Raw genomic sequence first — 16,839 nt, 5'->3', positions numbered from 1 at the left:
CGTCATAGTAAAATCGTTGACGTTCATATTGGTAATAACACGATACGATTTCTGTTAACATAATTGGATAATTGGAGTGTTCTCGTATAGTATAATATTTATTATTATTATTTCAGGTGAAACAGGAAGGGCAGAAGCCGACGACGGAGACGCAAGGGCCGCCCCCACCACCCACGTCCCAATACTACCTCCCGCCCTATATGCAAGCCCCGCATTACGGCGCTCTACCCTTCGACCCCGTCTATCGGGCCCCTTTGAGTCCCATGCTGGTCCCTGGTTTCGGGGGCGGTTGGACAGTCCCGCGGTACCACGCCCCGGAAGACCTGTCCAGGCCGGGGGCGCCTTCGAAACTGGATTTACTTCCCCCCGGCCATGGGGCGCAGTACTACGGCCCGCCCCACTCCGCCCCTCACAAGATTCACGAGCTGCAAGAGCACGCGAAATCCCCGCAGGGCAAACCTCCTCGTCCGGAGCCCCCCAAGGAGTCCCCGCGCTCCCCCCCACCGCAGAGACACGTCCATACCCATCACCATACCCACGTGGGGCTCGGATACCCGCTCTACCCTCCGCCTTATCCAGGTATGAACACGAACAAGTAGGTGTCGCATTTATAGCATTTGATGTTTCTACTCTTAATGAATTCAAATCATTTACAAACAATTCACATTCTTCCTTGAATTCAAAGAAATTTTGATTTTTACTTTTCCTCTTTTGGATTGAGTTGTTTATTTCTCGAATGCTTTCTTTTCCGTGGCTCGCGGCGCTAACTCGGTGTGATTGGTTGCAGGGGCTCGATAGCATCAGGCCGATAAGCGGCACAGTCCCGCGCAAGTATAGCGATACGCTAAAGATAGCATTCGGGAAAGAGATGAGTAGAATCGCTCTAATACAGGATTGTGTGTTGCAGCAGCGGCCGTTCTAGCGAGCACGCAGGCGGTCGTCAACTCCTTCCCGACTCCCCCTAAATGAGGGTAGTCGTGCGACGAATCGGACTAATTTCGCAACTACCCTCCCGGGTAGCAGTGACAGTGGACTAAACATAGTGAAGTCGATGGACATGTGAACTATCTATGCCAATAGCCATAATAAATACTGTGATCTCGTGTGAAAATGTGCTTTGAATGTGAGTGAACTGATAGATGATAGATACCCGAGTGCTGACGCAGTGGATGTGTACCGAAGGACGGTGTGTGCTTAGACTCTCTCGACTAGTGAATGCACAAACTAGTTTTGTACATATTAGTGTAACGTGTAAATTACCAATTAGTGTTTCGTATTGTAAAAACATCGAATACCGGGCATTGTACTGAAATTTGAAGCCCCCGAAACGTAAGATCTTTATTTATGAGCATTCCACAAACAAATGGAAACATACCTAGTTGTATAATTAATATTAGTTTAATTTTAAAGGCGTCAATGTGATGATATCGAGTCGTAGAATGCACAAATTACCCGATGAATGACTATTTATATTGTATTAACGTAGAGAGCATCCTATAGACCGTGGAGTGTGACGCTGTGCGTATGTATGTCTGGCTTTTAATGATAATATATAGTTCGATATCTCACACGAGGGATTAGACTATGACTTCCGTGCACCATAGTTAAGGACTGTATTTTTCTGCAACGTTATTTTTATCGATAAAATTCTTATTCTGAATATTCAGTTAAAACAGTCTTCCATTTGAGCATCAGTCGGGTTCTGATAGAGCTAGGTGTAGTAAAGAACAATGACCTATGTGATACAAAAATTCGTGTAATTGTTTGCGATATTGTAAATCTGTAAGCTTTAACATTCATGATAGTTTAATTAGCCGTTATACTCGGCTCAGTGAATTGTACTAATTCTCACCCTTTGCTGAATACAGATAAACACTTCATAACTGCCTATAGATATAAAATTATGCTCTCTGGACGTCTATGGTCGACTTGCAATTTCCGGGGCCCAGCCCATTGTGTTCGTTAACTCTTCCTAGAAACATTGTTGTCTTGTTGGCACGTTTAAATGTTACTGGTAATATTAAGAAAAGGCGATTGTGACACGCCGATTTGCATTTCAATATGTAGTTATATTTCATAGTTGGGAGCTATACAATTGCTTCCGATTTTAGACGTTTATTTAAATATAACATGTATGTCTGCTGCCTTGTTTGCTTCCCTACGCTAAGCGTAGCATCATCAATGTGGGAAGCGATTGTGAAGCTCCACTCGCTATTTCAACTTTAGTCAATGTACGCTTGTACCTGTTTCTGAAAATAAAATTAGTGGCCTAAATTATGTTTTAACCAGTGATTTGAGTAAATGTGACTTTTAATTTTCGTGTATTCAAAATGTATGATCTCGTACAACGCGGTGCATTGATTGTTATAGACTGAAATATTTAATGATTGGGCACGTTGTCTATGCTTTCATTATTTTGTACCAATCGGTTGCACAGAGAGCGTTGTATTATTGTATCGATTATATACATTTGTGTATTTTTTTCATGTAACTAAAGCAAAGTTTGATTTTCTTAGAAAAGAAATTCGAGACGTTAAAAAGGAATAAAAATAAATTATTTCTTATACAGTGTTTTATTTATCCTGATGATACAGATCGTCGTGCTTATTATGCAAAGTGACTAGGAGATAAGAAATTCCAAGGCGTGGCTGGTTTGTACCATGGAGAACGCTAGGATGCAGCTCGAACAGATTATACAAAATAAACTACTGAGCGCAGAACACACCGATAAATCAATATATAAAGCTTGGTCAAGATGTAGCAAAATCATAAACAATTTTTAAGACAAATTTAAAATTCCACTTAATGTCTCTTTCAACCACGCCTTAAAATCAGATAATTTTAGGTTCGTATCCTAAAACATATCGAGTCATAACCTTGTCTTAAGTACTGTCAAAAATGTTCATAGAGAAGAAATGGTTTGACAGTTATAAAGGCTAGATTTGACTCGCGTTTTAGAATAAGGTCCCATGTTTCGGACATAGTAGATATCGCATTCTTGATCGAAAATATTTACAGAGCGATTTAATGTTCAAACGCTTTAAATAATGTACCAAAATCTACGAATTTTGATTCATGATTAGACAAAGTGTTAGTAACATATCACAAATTATTCTTAAAAGAAATATAAAAAAGGTAACTTATGTTAGTTAAATTATAAATTAATGTTAAAAGTATAAATAACTTAAGAAAATACTGAGAAATAATTTCATTAAGGGGAATAAATGGTAGACTTAATCGAATATAAAAATCACAACCTAAAAATATAATTTTATCAATGCTTAGTTCATAAGTATTTTGGTAATAAACGAATTCTACATATAAGATAAATACAATCCACTAGAAAACGCTAAAAATATCTCTTAACCTAATCCAATAAATCAGTCGAAGGGTTTCTTTGGCTGTTATTTGTAAGAAAGGTTAAAGGTACGTTATCTTAAAATTAATATAAATTACTGGGCAAGACAGTTATTATAAAATACGTAATACTGAATATAAAATTATTACACACTGAAAATAACTAAATCTTCGACCGGATTCTAAATTCAAAATATGTATTTTATCCAAAGACTAAGAAGAGCGTCTGTCAAATTTACTTTCAAAAGAAAATCAATATTGACTAAGAACTCCGACAGTTAATTAATAAAAAGGGGTTTACATCTTAATTAAAATCTTAATCTTAAATAAGACAAGTCGTTATGGATATAACGAAATTGCACGCTAAATTTAACATCGTCAATACCACTGGTACTGCGGAGATCGTGTATTATCAGTCTATATCATTTGGTCGCAACTGTCTTTCGCCTTCACTCAGGAAGATATTCATAGCTTTGTACAATAAATACAAGCCTAGCATACGGCGTTCTTTGAGTGGCCATGAAGCTGCAACTCCATAGTAATTGCCAGTTTTAAGATTCTTCAAGTTCTGCAACCCTAGTACATCTATCATTGAGGCTTCGTATGTATACGCCTCAGCTGGGATGACATTTTGAAATATATGTAGACATATAACACCTACTTGGTCTGACCATATGTCAAGAATGTGTTGGACTTTTTTGTCTTTGGATTGTTTGAAGTCGCGTTTCCATAGAGTCAATGCTTGGTAGAGGTGCGAGTAGGGGCGGGATCGTTTGCCTGCAAAAAAATGGTTTATTTAAAGAACATCTTTAAAAAAATTAATGACTAATTTCTGAAATATCGATAAAATAAAATGTTATCAGGTGATATCTACAATACCACTAAAAGATTATCAATCATTATTATCTTATATTGACATTGTACTTGAATTATACAATTCATTTGATAAGCTATCAAAATCGTTTATAAGTCATAATATCCTCAAAACATACGACCATAATTAAACCGCAAATATTTTTCTTTTTCCAAAAAGCTTGTTTGTTACCAGGTCCAAGTTTAAGAAGAAAATTTACGAATTTGTATTAATACCAAAAACATATCAATTTCTAAATTATTATATTAATACTAATAAATTTTAGATATTCCGCGAAACTTATTTGAATTATTCAAAATACCCGATTCAAATATTTTCCTTATACGAATGAAAGATTTGGCCTTTCCTCAATTTGTACGGCCCAATAAAGAACAGTTATTAAAAAATTGTGATAAATCAAGGATAAAATGTAACTGCATAAGTCGGTCAAAATTTAAAGCAAATGGCAACATTATTGTTTTAAATATTTACGAATCCTTAATGTTTCGACTATATTTATTCTGTTATAAACACCGGCAGAGTTTCGAGATTTTTTTGGGCATAATTTTGCTAACAATTTTTGTGATGATCCTAATAATCAATAATTTAGTTAAAATCACTTACCTTTTCCAACATAAAATATTGAGTTCACAAATGTGACCCACGACATATGTGGGTCAAGTTGACCAGCTCGCCCTGGAAGGTTGTTCGTCAATCGTGGGTCAAGTAATAGGTATGTAAAGGAGGTCTTTGCTGTGCCTTCCCTCCACTTTTTGTTCGGATTCAAAAAGTCCACTTTTGCCTTGTTTTCTAACTCTATGTATGGAGATAAATTCTGTATCCAATCATGGTTTCGAAGAGATCTTTCCAGTTCAACGCTATATGCTATAATAAAAATACATATATTAATTTATCTTTAAATAAGCCTTAATAATCGGAGTTTGATTCCCAATGAAACATTTCTAGTTAGTATTGCGATCACTTGCGTTTCTCTTATATCTAATATTAACATTTAACAGTGTAAAAATTTAGTAGGTATATTGTAAAAAAAAGTACCTTTAACACATAGCAAAGCTTTAAAACCCTTTAATTTTTTAATCGTCATTGGGTAAATATATAAAAAATAAAATATATCTAAAATTACATTTACAAAATATTACAAAACTGACAGTTTGTCAAATCATATTACATAGCAGAAATTATATTTGACCTATTTGTTTGATTTACTTTAAAAGAGTTCTTAATATATTGAAACCTACATAAGCTGAGATAAGATTAAAACAGTCTGTAAAACTAATTCCAATTTGTATGTTATATGATAATTGAAAAAGAGAAACCTCGATAATGTTATTTACGGCAAAGTATGTACGATAAATATTGGAATTGAGATGGAACAGCTAAATTTACGTAGTAGAATTGGAATAATTCCTCCCCCAAGTTCGAATCGTGTTATTTTGGCCGCAACATGTTGCTAATACTTGCGTGATAAAAATAACTTGAATTAACTTACAACATAAATTACCAGCACATCGATATATTTAATGTGACTAAAAAATTCTTAAAAATATTTTAAAAACTCAGGTATCTTTTACTAATAATGGCTTGGTTTGTTCCTTCATATTAAATATATATTTTAATGTACCAATCAATCAATCTTACAACTGTGCTTTGTAAAACTGTGCTTTATGTTTCTGTTTCAATGTGTATTCCATTTTGGCTTTTGTGTGTAATATAATTGTTTGGATATTATTTAGTGATTAGCTATAGGAATACTTAAATAAATAAAATAACTTACTTTTTCCTTGTTCATTCCGTTTTGATATTATAGGGTTTTTCTTCAACGCGTGAAGTTTCTTCAAGTATAGCGTTTTCGTATTTTCAAGTATAGGTCCGGGTTTGAATCCTAGCTTTGTCAATTCGGCTCTTAGCGTGTCCGTGTCATAGTCCATGGAGGGTGGAAGGGAGGAAGCCACTGAGAGAATCGTTTGGTCTGGAGATGTCTGGCCTTCCTCTATTGGTAACCTAAAAAAATCATAGATATTCTAGCTGCTCCTACAAACTTCGTTTCTTCTTAATGCTTAGCCTACTTTTTTAGTACATAGGAACATTTTGCTATGCTACCCCAGAGACTATTCGGTTTTCCGAAATGAAAACTCTTTAGGTTTTGCTGTGATTTTTCTCAATATAAACCTTAGAGTTAAGTTATAAGTTCTTAAGTAACAAATAAAAGAAAGGTTGATCGTAGAGGGTATATATAAAATGAATCACAAATGAATGAATGTGTTGCTAAGCTGGAATACGATAGACCAATTTGAGATTTTTTTTTATTTCTTGAACTTTACTGAAGTAAGTTTAGGAGAAAAATCTAAAAATCTGTTTCTTCTTTACCTTAGTGTGGGGACTAGCGAAATATGCGCTAATATATTATATACTATACTATAATAATTTTGTCACAACCCTTTTGTCTTAAATAAATTTTTAATTATTATTTTTATTGTCTAATTCTAAACGCGAGTCTCTATACAGAAGATCGTTAAACGTTCTATATGCTGGTATGTTACTGAAACTGTAGGCTAAGAAAGATCTTGGAGTGCGGGGGTCATTTGTCGAGGAAAAGAAAATATTCAATTATATTTCAGTGATTTTCTTCTAGCTTTAGTTGTGAAAAAATTGTATATTTTCTGAATAAAGGCTTATTTTGTTATTATTAAAACTTCTTAGTAATTTAAGGTTGTTATGATCACTATGAAATTGACCTAACAATACTTCCCAAATATACACGTAACGTATTATTAATAAGATACTTACACGATAGGCGAGACCCGAACCCTCCTTTCAATCAGCACAACATCCTCTTCCTTATCTTCGTATTTGAAATCTTCATGAACATTTGCCAACACTATGCTTCCAGAGAAGTTGCTACTGACACCGCTACTGGCTGATGATCTCCTGGTATTACAAACTCTTTTCTCCTCGCATGAGAGCCATTCATTTGTTTTATTTTGAACCACTATCATCGCTTTGTCCAACTCCCGGGTATCACGAAACAGATCTTTCTTCTTCAAACTACTTTTTGAATGATAATTGATATGTGTTATGTTCGGCGATCCCGGCAACGAGAAATTTTCATAGACACTCAGCCTCTGTTTTGTCTCTGTGCTTTGTGACTTCTCTACAGTTTGCTCTAAAGGCTGTATGCCGCTTATTTGAATGTCTTTGGATTTACAGGTCTTGTATGTATTGGTAGTGTCATCTAAGTCATTTGTCAAGTCGTCTAGCCAGGGCTCAGACTCATGGTCCAAGAGGTATGTCTCGCTTAGTATAGTTGGATATAATTTATTCATAGTAATAGTGTTTTTATCACACCAGTCGCGTACCATTTCAGACTTTCGTATGCTCATTCGGCTGAGTTGGTCATCCGTTATTGGCTCATATTCTGCCACTACCTGGTCGGTTGTCACTAAGATTTTGTCTAGAATAATACAAAATTAGGTTATACCTTTGAAACAAGAGAAACACTAATGTGTTTACACTTAACATCTCGTAGTAAAATTGTTAACACAGAATATTAATGAAATTGATTGTATGTAAAAATTACAGTAATCAACATATAAAACATAAGGAAGGAAAACTTTCAGATATTATTTAAATTTAATATAATATACATCTTTGGGTTTTGCCAATTTCAAGGACAAAAAGCAGGTTTTTCTAAACAACATTTTTAAAATAAGCAGTAGTCAATGAGTAAAAACTCCCAGATTTTATAAATGCATATTAAAAATGTTGCTTAATCACAATGTTTGCGGAGGCCGTATTCTTAATAGTTCGTTAATTAATATATTCCACCTACACAGTTCTAAGCGAATCAAGCTTGATTGGTTTGTTATTTATAAGTTCTGGAAAAAATATTATTTAAAAAAAAGAACGTTTCTGATATCCATTTCAATTTTGAACCAGAAACTAATCATTATTAGACTTGCAACGAATATTCGGTTAATATTAGGAATTCAGCCTATTCGGCTGCTTTTATTATATTCGGCCGAATACTTAAATATTCGGTATTCCGTATACCTACTGCCGAATATACTATTCGTTGCAAGTCTAATTATGATATATTTTTAATAAAAGACACTGTTTAAATGAAAACGAATGAATTTATAATATGCATCTATTACAAAATGTCAATAAAATCAATAGTTAAAGGTATATTATATCCAGCGAAGCCTTATTTAAGCACTTCACGTGTTTGCCTCAAACTCAAAAGGCGTGTAATATACATGTTAGCACTATTCAAACTTCCTCAGAGCTTTTGGTTTTGTTTGCGTTTCTCTTTTGCTTCAAGTAAATAATTATACACTGTGTAATGTTTATTTATCTGTGTTCATAATTTATCGTATGAGGTAAACTAAATAATAAATGATAGAAAATTGCTAAACAATGAGAACATGAAACATTTAATCTGTATAACTACATTATGAGACGAAATTACATAAAATGTAAACAATTAGCTGCATCACTCAATTGTTGTATCACTCACATTGCCATAAGGCTCGCAGGTGCGTTACTGGCCTTTCAAGGATTGTTTTATTTTTATTTTGAAGGACCCTAAGTCTAATTGGTTCGGAAATACTTCAGCGGACAGCTGGTTCCACATAGTGGTTGTGCGCATACTATGTTTAAAGTTTTCTATTAACTTAAAACTTGTAAAGAGAGACGTGTAATGATACCGTTGTTTGTAATAAATAATATGTCTATGTCTATACCTTTGTGTTCCTTACTCAAGTAATCAATGTTTTTTTTGCTTTGAGGGAATCGAACCGTAACCGAAGGGCGTCGATGAAGGTTGAAGGACCTCTTGCGTATTTCATATCGTGTTTTACTTTTAACAAGTAACTCGTCTGTATTGCATAATTATCTGAGATTTTTTTAGTTAAAGATATAGTATCTATGGTCTGAGCGATTTTATTTGGGCTGGACAGGTTCAAAAAGGTCAGTTGTGTAATTTAAAGTTTTGTTTATAACACCTGACAATACAGCCTAAACTACGAACCAACTTACGAATCACGATCTAATTTGATTTGCCGTTTTTTTGCGTGAAGTTTCAATTGATAATAGGTACTTTTAATGACACTATCTTTAATTCCTTATCGGTTAGGAAATCGAAACCGTGGGAAGTGAACTAAATACGTAACTTTCGCGAAATGCCACGCTATAATAAGCTTTAGAATGCAGTATTTCCCGCAATAACGTGTTTATTCCTGCACAAAGGAAGTTGACTCGTGAAACTTTGATACATCGTGACTCATACTTATAAGTGTTATGAATACATAATCTTACGAAATACCTATTCTCTCACGGCAGGTAAACAAAACACCAAGTACTTCTTCACAACTTCGAATGGGTAGAAACTTAGGGAGTACATACTAAATATTTCCAGCAATTTTTTTTATATTAGAACTAAATAGTTCACGGGCCTTTGTAAATGGCCATCATACATTAATTAAAATAAACTTTTAATTAATGTACAATGATAAAAATCTACTATTTATTGTATATTCATGAGTGTAATAAAATTAAAAAAAAATTGTTACTTCTTACACCATGCCGATTGGATAGTGAACTTAGATAAGTTATTTATCTTTGTTTAGATATATATATATATATGTAAACCTCCCTTAATAACCGTTAATAAGGGACTCTGAGTATAACTAACATAAAGTTAAAATATTGTAAACAAGATATATAAAAATATACCAGGAATGTATAAGAAATCAGCAGGTGCATGTTTGCAACATCTGGCTATTTATTGTTCTTATGGCACAAGCTGCATGCATTTAAACTTGATTGAGAGCACCTGTTCTGACTCATTCTATTCAGAGATGTAATAAGTGAAAGAAATTATTCCTTTCCGGAGAAAGGTTAATTTCATTCAGACCTTTAAATTAATCTAATCAGAGAAAGGTTAATTTTTTTATTAGCACTTATGATCCAATTCTACAAAATTTGACCCAAGGTTAATGTTAACAAGGTTGTTATGTTATTGCTAAAGAATTTTGCCATTTCTTTGTTCTTGATATAAACATTGATTTAATTATTTGTGCAATGAAGTAAAATGTTGTTAATTTATGGAAAAATAGTGTTAGAATGTTTCGGTACATTGTTATTTTCCTTAAAATTTTATACCAAATTTCCACAAGAAAATTAAAAAAAAATCCTATATTAATTGATAGTGTTGAAAATTTTTAAATTAAATAAGTTATGTTTCATAGAAAATAAATATAAATTCACTTTGTATTTGCCTTCTGCCAAGAAAATGTTTAAACAGAACTTTTAACAAATATTCTATTAAATTTAAATATTAATTACATTAATTGACAAACAGCCACATGCCAAGACCAAGCTCTTTAAATTTGTTTTAGTTCAGTCCTCCTTCCTTTGGTTCATCCCATTTATACATTTTAATTATTACAATTTATATTTAACTTACCTAAATCCAGCGTATAAGCACATTGTGATCCAAATGAGTCATCTGTTACATCAACCACATTACGTAGATAGTCAAAAACCTCCCATTGTTGTTCCCTGGCTGCATAGTCAAAAGCAGATATTCCATCAATATCTTTTCGAGATGGGTCTCCACCACAACCAATAAGAAGCTTAAGATTTTCCACTCTGCCCCATATTGCTGCTATATGGACCGGGCTTAGTCCATCGTCATTTCTAGAAATAATTATGGAAAAAAATTAAATAAAAAATGCTTAAAATTGTTACTATAGTTAATGTTATTACACCAAAATATTGCTAGTTGTTTGTGTAATTTAAATACTACAAGTTACAATAATGGTTAATAATATAAAAAAGTATGATAAAAACTTACATAATGTTAGGATCACCTCCATATTTAAGGATCATTTCTGTGCATATTTTTGATTTTTCTAATGGTTCTATGCCCACTGCTAAATGTAAAACTCCTATACCTTTGCATGGTAATATAATATTTAAATCAATAGTATTTTCCTTCAGGTACCGCTCCACAATACTGCAAAAATAATTAGAGCATGTAAATAAGTTATGGAAAGAAGCGTAGAATAATTGTAGAACGATTTTTTCACCTTGATTCCCCACATTGAATCAAATCGTATAATTTAAAAAGCTCTCTAAACGATGTGCCCATGATTTTCGCGAAAGGCAAACTAAATTAAAAGTCTACAAGTTCGCAACTTGTATGTCTTCATTTCCTGCAGGATTTCCTGTTGGCGATATCACGTCTCATTCCATATTACGAAAGCCAAAACACTCTCACATTATCATAATGTTCTTATTATTTTTTCATTGCACGAAACGTTGATAATAAATATTCTAAAAGTCAAAACATCGCAGAGTAGGAAGGCACGTTCGATCAACGCGCAAGCTCGATTGTTTTTGTAATTTTAAATTAACGTTAAACGCAGCACTACAGCACGAGTCTTTGTTTACGATTGGTTGCGACTCGCGTTCCTTTCTACGGTCTATGCGTTCACGTCAGGCGTATGTGACAAATGTTGCGTAATATTATTAATTTCTTTAAAAGTTCGGTAGGTTGATCTTTAATTATAATAAAAATTTGGCTATTTAAAACATCAATGTTCGCAAAATAGTTATCTGATTACACTTGATCAACTGGATTTTTTTAATAATACTTGATTTAATTTACCATTGTAGATTTAGTTTGAAATGGAGACTGGAAGAAACTCACATTTAGGTATTTTATATATTTTATTATAATACCCATAGTGAATAAAAAAATTTCAATGTAAATTGTTACCAATCTGGATCACAACAGTCGATACGGGTGGGTATCCCAAGGCTTTATTGGTTAACGGAATGTTTCAGCTAATCTCTGTGTGTGGGCTGTTGAATATTAACATATTATTATAATGTCTATTCATTTAATAAGTGTATCTCATTTTCTCTCTATATATTGTAAAAAAATATTTACGTAAACTGCCACAGGGACTTTATTTCTTACTTTGGTTAAATATTCTTTGATTTCTATAATATTAATTACGTTCATAGGTAACCTACTTAATATATATTTTTTACAACTAAATCTAATTATATAATGTTTTTTTAGATAAAATTTCAATAGAAAACTATTGTAAGTTTTTATTACCAAAACATAATAAAAAAATCACATAAATTGTTCCGTCCTCCCACACAATATGAATTAGGCTCAACCAATCTACATTTTGATGGAGAATTATGTTGAATCATGTAGAAAATCGTGTATACCACCATGGCCTAATAAATATATGGTATTCCTTTGTTCAATATATCATCAACTTTTGTATGAGCAAATTTGCTAAAAAAAATGTAGCAGAAATTAAATTTATTTTGAATAAACAATTTTTATCATTGAATAAGAGTATATAACAGCCATATTTGGCTTTAATATAATGTGGTAGTTATAATATTTATTACCTAGTATTACTAAAATGTAATTTGCTAAAAATGTCAAACACTTTATTTATTAATACTTTATTGCATTACATATTTGATCCATATACATTTAGATAAACATAAATTAATAAGCAAAGGGCGGTCTTGTCGCTAACAACTGATCTATTCAGAGCAAGGAATATAAATTAAGAAATACTAAGGGTAATCTGCAAAAACTGCGTAACAAAATTACAAAACTTTACAGATGTCGACCCTTACAATTACCAAATCTATATAAAATAAAACAAGTAAAAGATAAATGCTTATCTTAAAAGTCATGAATCACCATGCTTGCTACTGCTTCTGCTTGTTAAGACTCTAACATACGCCGATGACTTTGAGGATTTGACCTCTACTACAAACAATAATTTACTAACGCCATCTAGTCTAACAAAATAGTGAATAGTCTAACAAAACTACGTGAATACGAAACCAATTATTAGCTAAATATAAAAAATTATAAATAAATATTGGTCTAGAAAAAATGGTGGCTGCCAATTATTTAACTAGTACATACATGATTTTTTTACATGTTTAATTCGTTCTGAGGTTAAAACTTTTTAATGTCAGTATTGCTAAAATACCGAAACCGAGTCATCATCATCAGCTGACGATGGACTCTGATGGTTGGTACTGGATCTCGAGGATGGTAAGCAGTAGACATACCGTCATTGAGCTCGTTGTAATCAGCTCAGCGAAACGATACTAGAAATGTGACTATATGAACCTGATGATGGACTCCGAAGGTGAGTAGTGGATCTCGAGGATGGTAAGCAGCAGACATACCGTCATTGAGCTCGTTGTAATCAGCTCAGCGAGACGATACAAGAAATGTGAGTATATGAACCTGATGATGGACTCCGAAGGTGGGTACTCGGTCTCGAGGATGGTAAGCAGTAGACATACCGTCATTGAGCTCGTTGTAATCAGCTCAGCGAGACGATACAAGAAATGTGACTATATGAACCTGATGATGGACTCCGAAGGTGGGTACTCGGTCTCGAGGATGGTAAGCAGTAGACATACCGTCATTGAGCTCGTTGTAATCAGCTCAGCGAGACGATACAAGAAATGTGACTATATGAACCTGATGATGGACTCCGAAGGTGGGTACTGGGTCTCGAGGATGGTAAGCAGTAGACATACCGTCATTGAGCTCCTTGTAATCAGCTCAGCGAGACGATACTAGAAATGTGACTATATGAACCTGATAATGGACTCCGAAGGTGGGTACTGGATCTCGAGGATGGTTAGCAGTAGACATACCGTCATTGAGCTCGTTGTAATCAGCTCAGCGAGACGATACGAGAAATGTGACTATATGAACCTGATAATGGACTCCGAAGGTGGGTACTGGATCTCGAGGATGGTTAGCAGTAGACATACCGTCATTGAGCTCGTTGTAATCAGCTCAGCGAGACGATACGAGAAATGTGACTATATGAACCTGATAATGGACTCCGAAGGTGGGTACTGGATCTCGAGGATGGTTAGCAGTAGACATACCGTCATTGAGCTCGTTGTAATCAGCTCAGCGAGACGATACTAGAAATGTGACTATATGAAGCTGATGATAGACTCCGAAGGTGGGTACTGGGTCTCGAGGATGGTAAGCAGCAGACATACCGTCATTGAGCTCGTTGTAATCAGCTTAGCGAGACGATACTAAAAATGTGTTATATGAACCTGATAATGGACTCCGAAGGTGGGTACTGGATCTCGAGGATGGTAAGCAGTAGACATACCGTCATTGAGCTCCTTGTAATCAGCTCAGCGAGACGATACTAGAAATGTGACTATATGAACCTGATAATGGACTCCGAAGGTGGGTACTGGATCTCGAGGATGGTTAGCAGTAGACATACCGTCATTGAGCTCGTTGTAATCAGCTCAGCGAGACGATACGAGAAATGTGACTATATGAACTTATTAATATTTAATATTAAATAAATATTAGGTAATATTTACTATAATACCACTATATTTCTTTGAGTTTATTGAAAAAATAATCAATTTCAACGATTCGTCTTCCAGTTGAAATTTTAAATATTTTTCTTGGTTCTGAAACCTACGAGTGCAGCATGTTATATCTAAGCCCTAAAATGAAATCAGAGTCAATCAGACCCAGTACCCACCTTCGGAGTCCACCATCAGGTTCATATAGTCACATTTCTAGTATCGTCTCGCTGAGCTGATTACAACGAGCTCAATGATGGTATGTCTACTGCTTACCATCCTCGAGATCCGGTCCCCACCTTCGGAGACCATTATCAGGTTCATATAGTCAAATTTCTTGTATCGTCTCGCTGAGCTGATTACAACGAGCTCAATGACGGTATGTCTACTGTTTACCATCCTCGAGACTCAGTATCCACCTTCGGAGTCTATCATCAGGTTCATATAGTCACATTTCTAGTATCGTTTCGCTAAGCTGATTACAACGAGCTCAATGATGGTATGTCTAATGCTTATCATCCTCGAGACTCTGTACCCACCTTCGGAGTCCATCATCAGGTTCATATAGTCACATTTCTAGTATCGTCTCGCTGAGCTGATTACAACGAGCTCAATGACGGTATGTTTACTGCTTACCATCCTCGAGACCCAGTACCCACCTTCGGAGTCCATCATCAGGTTCATTTAGTCACATTTCTAGTATCGTCTCGCTGAGCTGATTACAACGAGCTCAATGACGGTATGTCTAATGCTTACCATCCTCGAGATCCAGTACCCACTTTCAGATTCCATCAGGTATCAGGTTCAGCAACATATTTTACTTGGTTGTACAAGTTGCACTTGAAACTTGACAACTCTAAATTTGAGTTTTGTTTGGGTAGGTACTTATATACATATACTTATAACATACAATAATTTCCGAAGTTCATGTCCTCGCCTCACTTGATATTTCTTTTTATATTTTGGCATTTCTAAAAAAATCCGCGGGTAAAAACTAAAATACGCAAATATTTAATTATTATTGGCTTCGACACACAAGCGTAGTCCTCCCGTCGCAAAGCGTTGAGGTGGACTGAAGACAAGCCGCATGCAGGGCTCGCGGGTGTGAAATTGCGGAGGGAAGCCCATTGCGCTTGAGTTTATTTACCTTTTATTACTTTCCATGCCCAGGAAACGAATTAATACAATTTTTTTTTTATCAAAATAATAATATATGCTATATCTAATAATACGTGTAAGATTAAAATAAATCGCATAAACCGTTTTGAAGCGAATTTGTAATTTATGTCTAATCTACGGTTCGATGGTAAATTTTTTTTTGGGAAATTGGTATTGCTTTTATCTTTTTTGATTTTATCAATCGATACAGTAGGCTTCAACCCACAATATATATTTTTTTCAAATGCATATGAGCGACAGTTCTTCTAACAATTTAATTTAAACTAGGGCTAGTTGACCGATTTGAGCACTGTTCAAGCCTTAAAATTAGCACACCATTTTTCTTCTACTATATACCTAGGTAGATACACGGTTGTTACAGATGTACGTGAGTTCAATGTCCGTGCCGGCATAAGCCATTAGAACAATGAACATAAAGAGAGCTCGTGATTATGAATAGTTGAGCAATTTACTTCACTACACGCAGCTTGTTTCTACAACGCATGTGAAAGATTACTTATCCTGCGGTAAAGCGAATTTATCGCATCTTACTTCCTAGTACCTTACACTCTATTTTAATGAAAATATGAGATATTCAGAGATGCAGCGCCAAAACTATAGATTAAATGTGGCCATTTTATAATAATTATTTTATCAACATATTTAACTACCAAAATACATCAATTTTTAATGTGTAAAATATAGTTGTCAATTTGATATTTTACAGTTTATGAATCCAATATATACGTTAGCAAGAGTTGCGCGGTGCCCTTTTTCTATTTAGTGCGCAATTTCCAATCCAATTTTCAAGTTAAAATGTCATTACTATAGTGAGAATGTGAAACCATAGACAAAGTAATGGCGCATTTCGCTTGATTTTGACAAGAGCATCTCAATTCTCGGGTCCAATCATACATAATGATTGTACTTATTTCTAATCAAACAAAACACGCCTCGTTTTGACTTTAATTTCACATGCTTATCCAAAAGGTGTTTTCGTGAATCACTTGTAATATTTAATACTGACAATAATTATT

At 34.3% G+C, this 16,839-nt stretch overlaps 2 protein-coding genes across 7 annotated transcripts in view; one reads left to right on the top strand and one right to left on the bottom strand.

The window, feature by feature from the left end:
• LOC110994470 (zinc finger protein 608) overlaps positions 1-2,558 on the top strand; it is a 79,499-nt gene extending 76,941 nt beyond the window's left edge. For 3 of the 6 annotated variants that reach the window (XM_022261110.2, XM_022261108.2, XM_045629489.1), the window contains 2 exons: positions 117-595; positions 908-2,558. In XM_022261110.2, coding sequence (XP_022116802.2) covers positions 117-595; positions 908-965 — 537 coding nt within the window. In that variant the 3' untranslated portion in view covers positions 966-2,558. Of the gene's footprint in view, positions 1-116; positions 596-787 lie in introns of all 6 variants that reach the window. The other 3 variants (XM_022261111.2, XM_022261113.2, XM_022261112.2) reach the window with 3 other exon arrangements.
• LOC110994472 (ankyrin repeat and LEM domain-containing protein 1) lies at positions 2,558-11,695 on the bottom strand. Its single transcript, XM_022261114.2, has 7 exons — positions 11,323-11,695; positions 11,088-11,249; positions 10,698-10,930; positions 7,019-7,682; positions 6,006-6,232; positions 4,835-5,095; positions 2,558-4,134 (listed from the first exon to the last, which is right to left on the bottom strand). Exons 1-7 carry the CDS (start codon positions 11,382-11,384, stop codon positions 3,770-3,772), a joined length of 1,974 nt encoding a protein of 657 aa, XP_022116806.2. The 5' UTR covers positions 11,385-11,695; the 3' UTR covers positions 2,558-3,769.
• Positions 11,696-16,839: the final 5,144 nt, after the last annotated feature.

This window comes from Pieris rapae, chromosome 1 (assembly GCF_905147795.1).
Source record: "Pieris rapae chromosome 1, ilPieRapa1.1, whole genome shotgun sequence".
Taxonomy (NCBI): Eukaryota; Metazoa; Arthropoda; class Insecta; order Lepidoptera; family Pieridae; genus Pieris; species Pieris rapae.
Note: the sequence above shows the minus strand (reverse complement) of the source record. Positions and strands in the feature narration are given on the sequence as shown.

Coding starts and splice junctions, on each gene's coding strand:
- LOC110994472 (XM_022261114.2), bottom strand. CDS start 11,384: ATGGGCACATCGTTTAGAGAGCTTTTTAAATTATACGATTTGATTCAA. Junction 11,250..11,322: donor ATTCAATGTGGGGAATCAAG/GTGAAAAAATCG, acceptor TTATTTTTGCAG/TATTGTGGAGCGGTACCTGA. Junction 7,683..10,697: donor TGCTTATACGCTGGATTTAG/GTAAGTTAAATA, acceptor GTATTATTCTAG/ACAAAATCTTAGTGACAACC.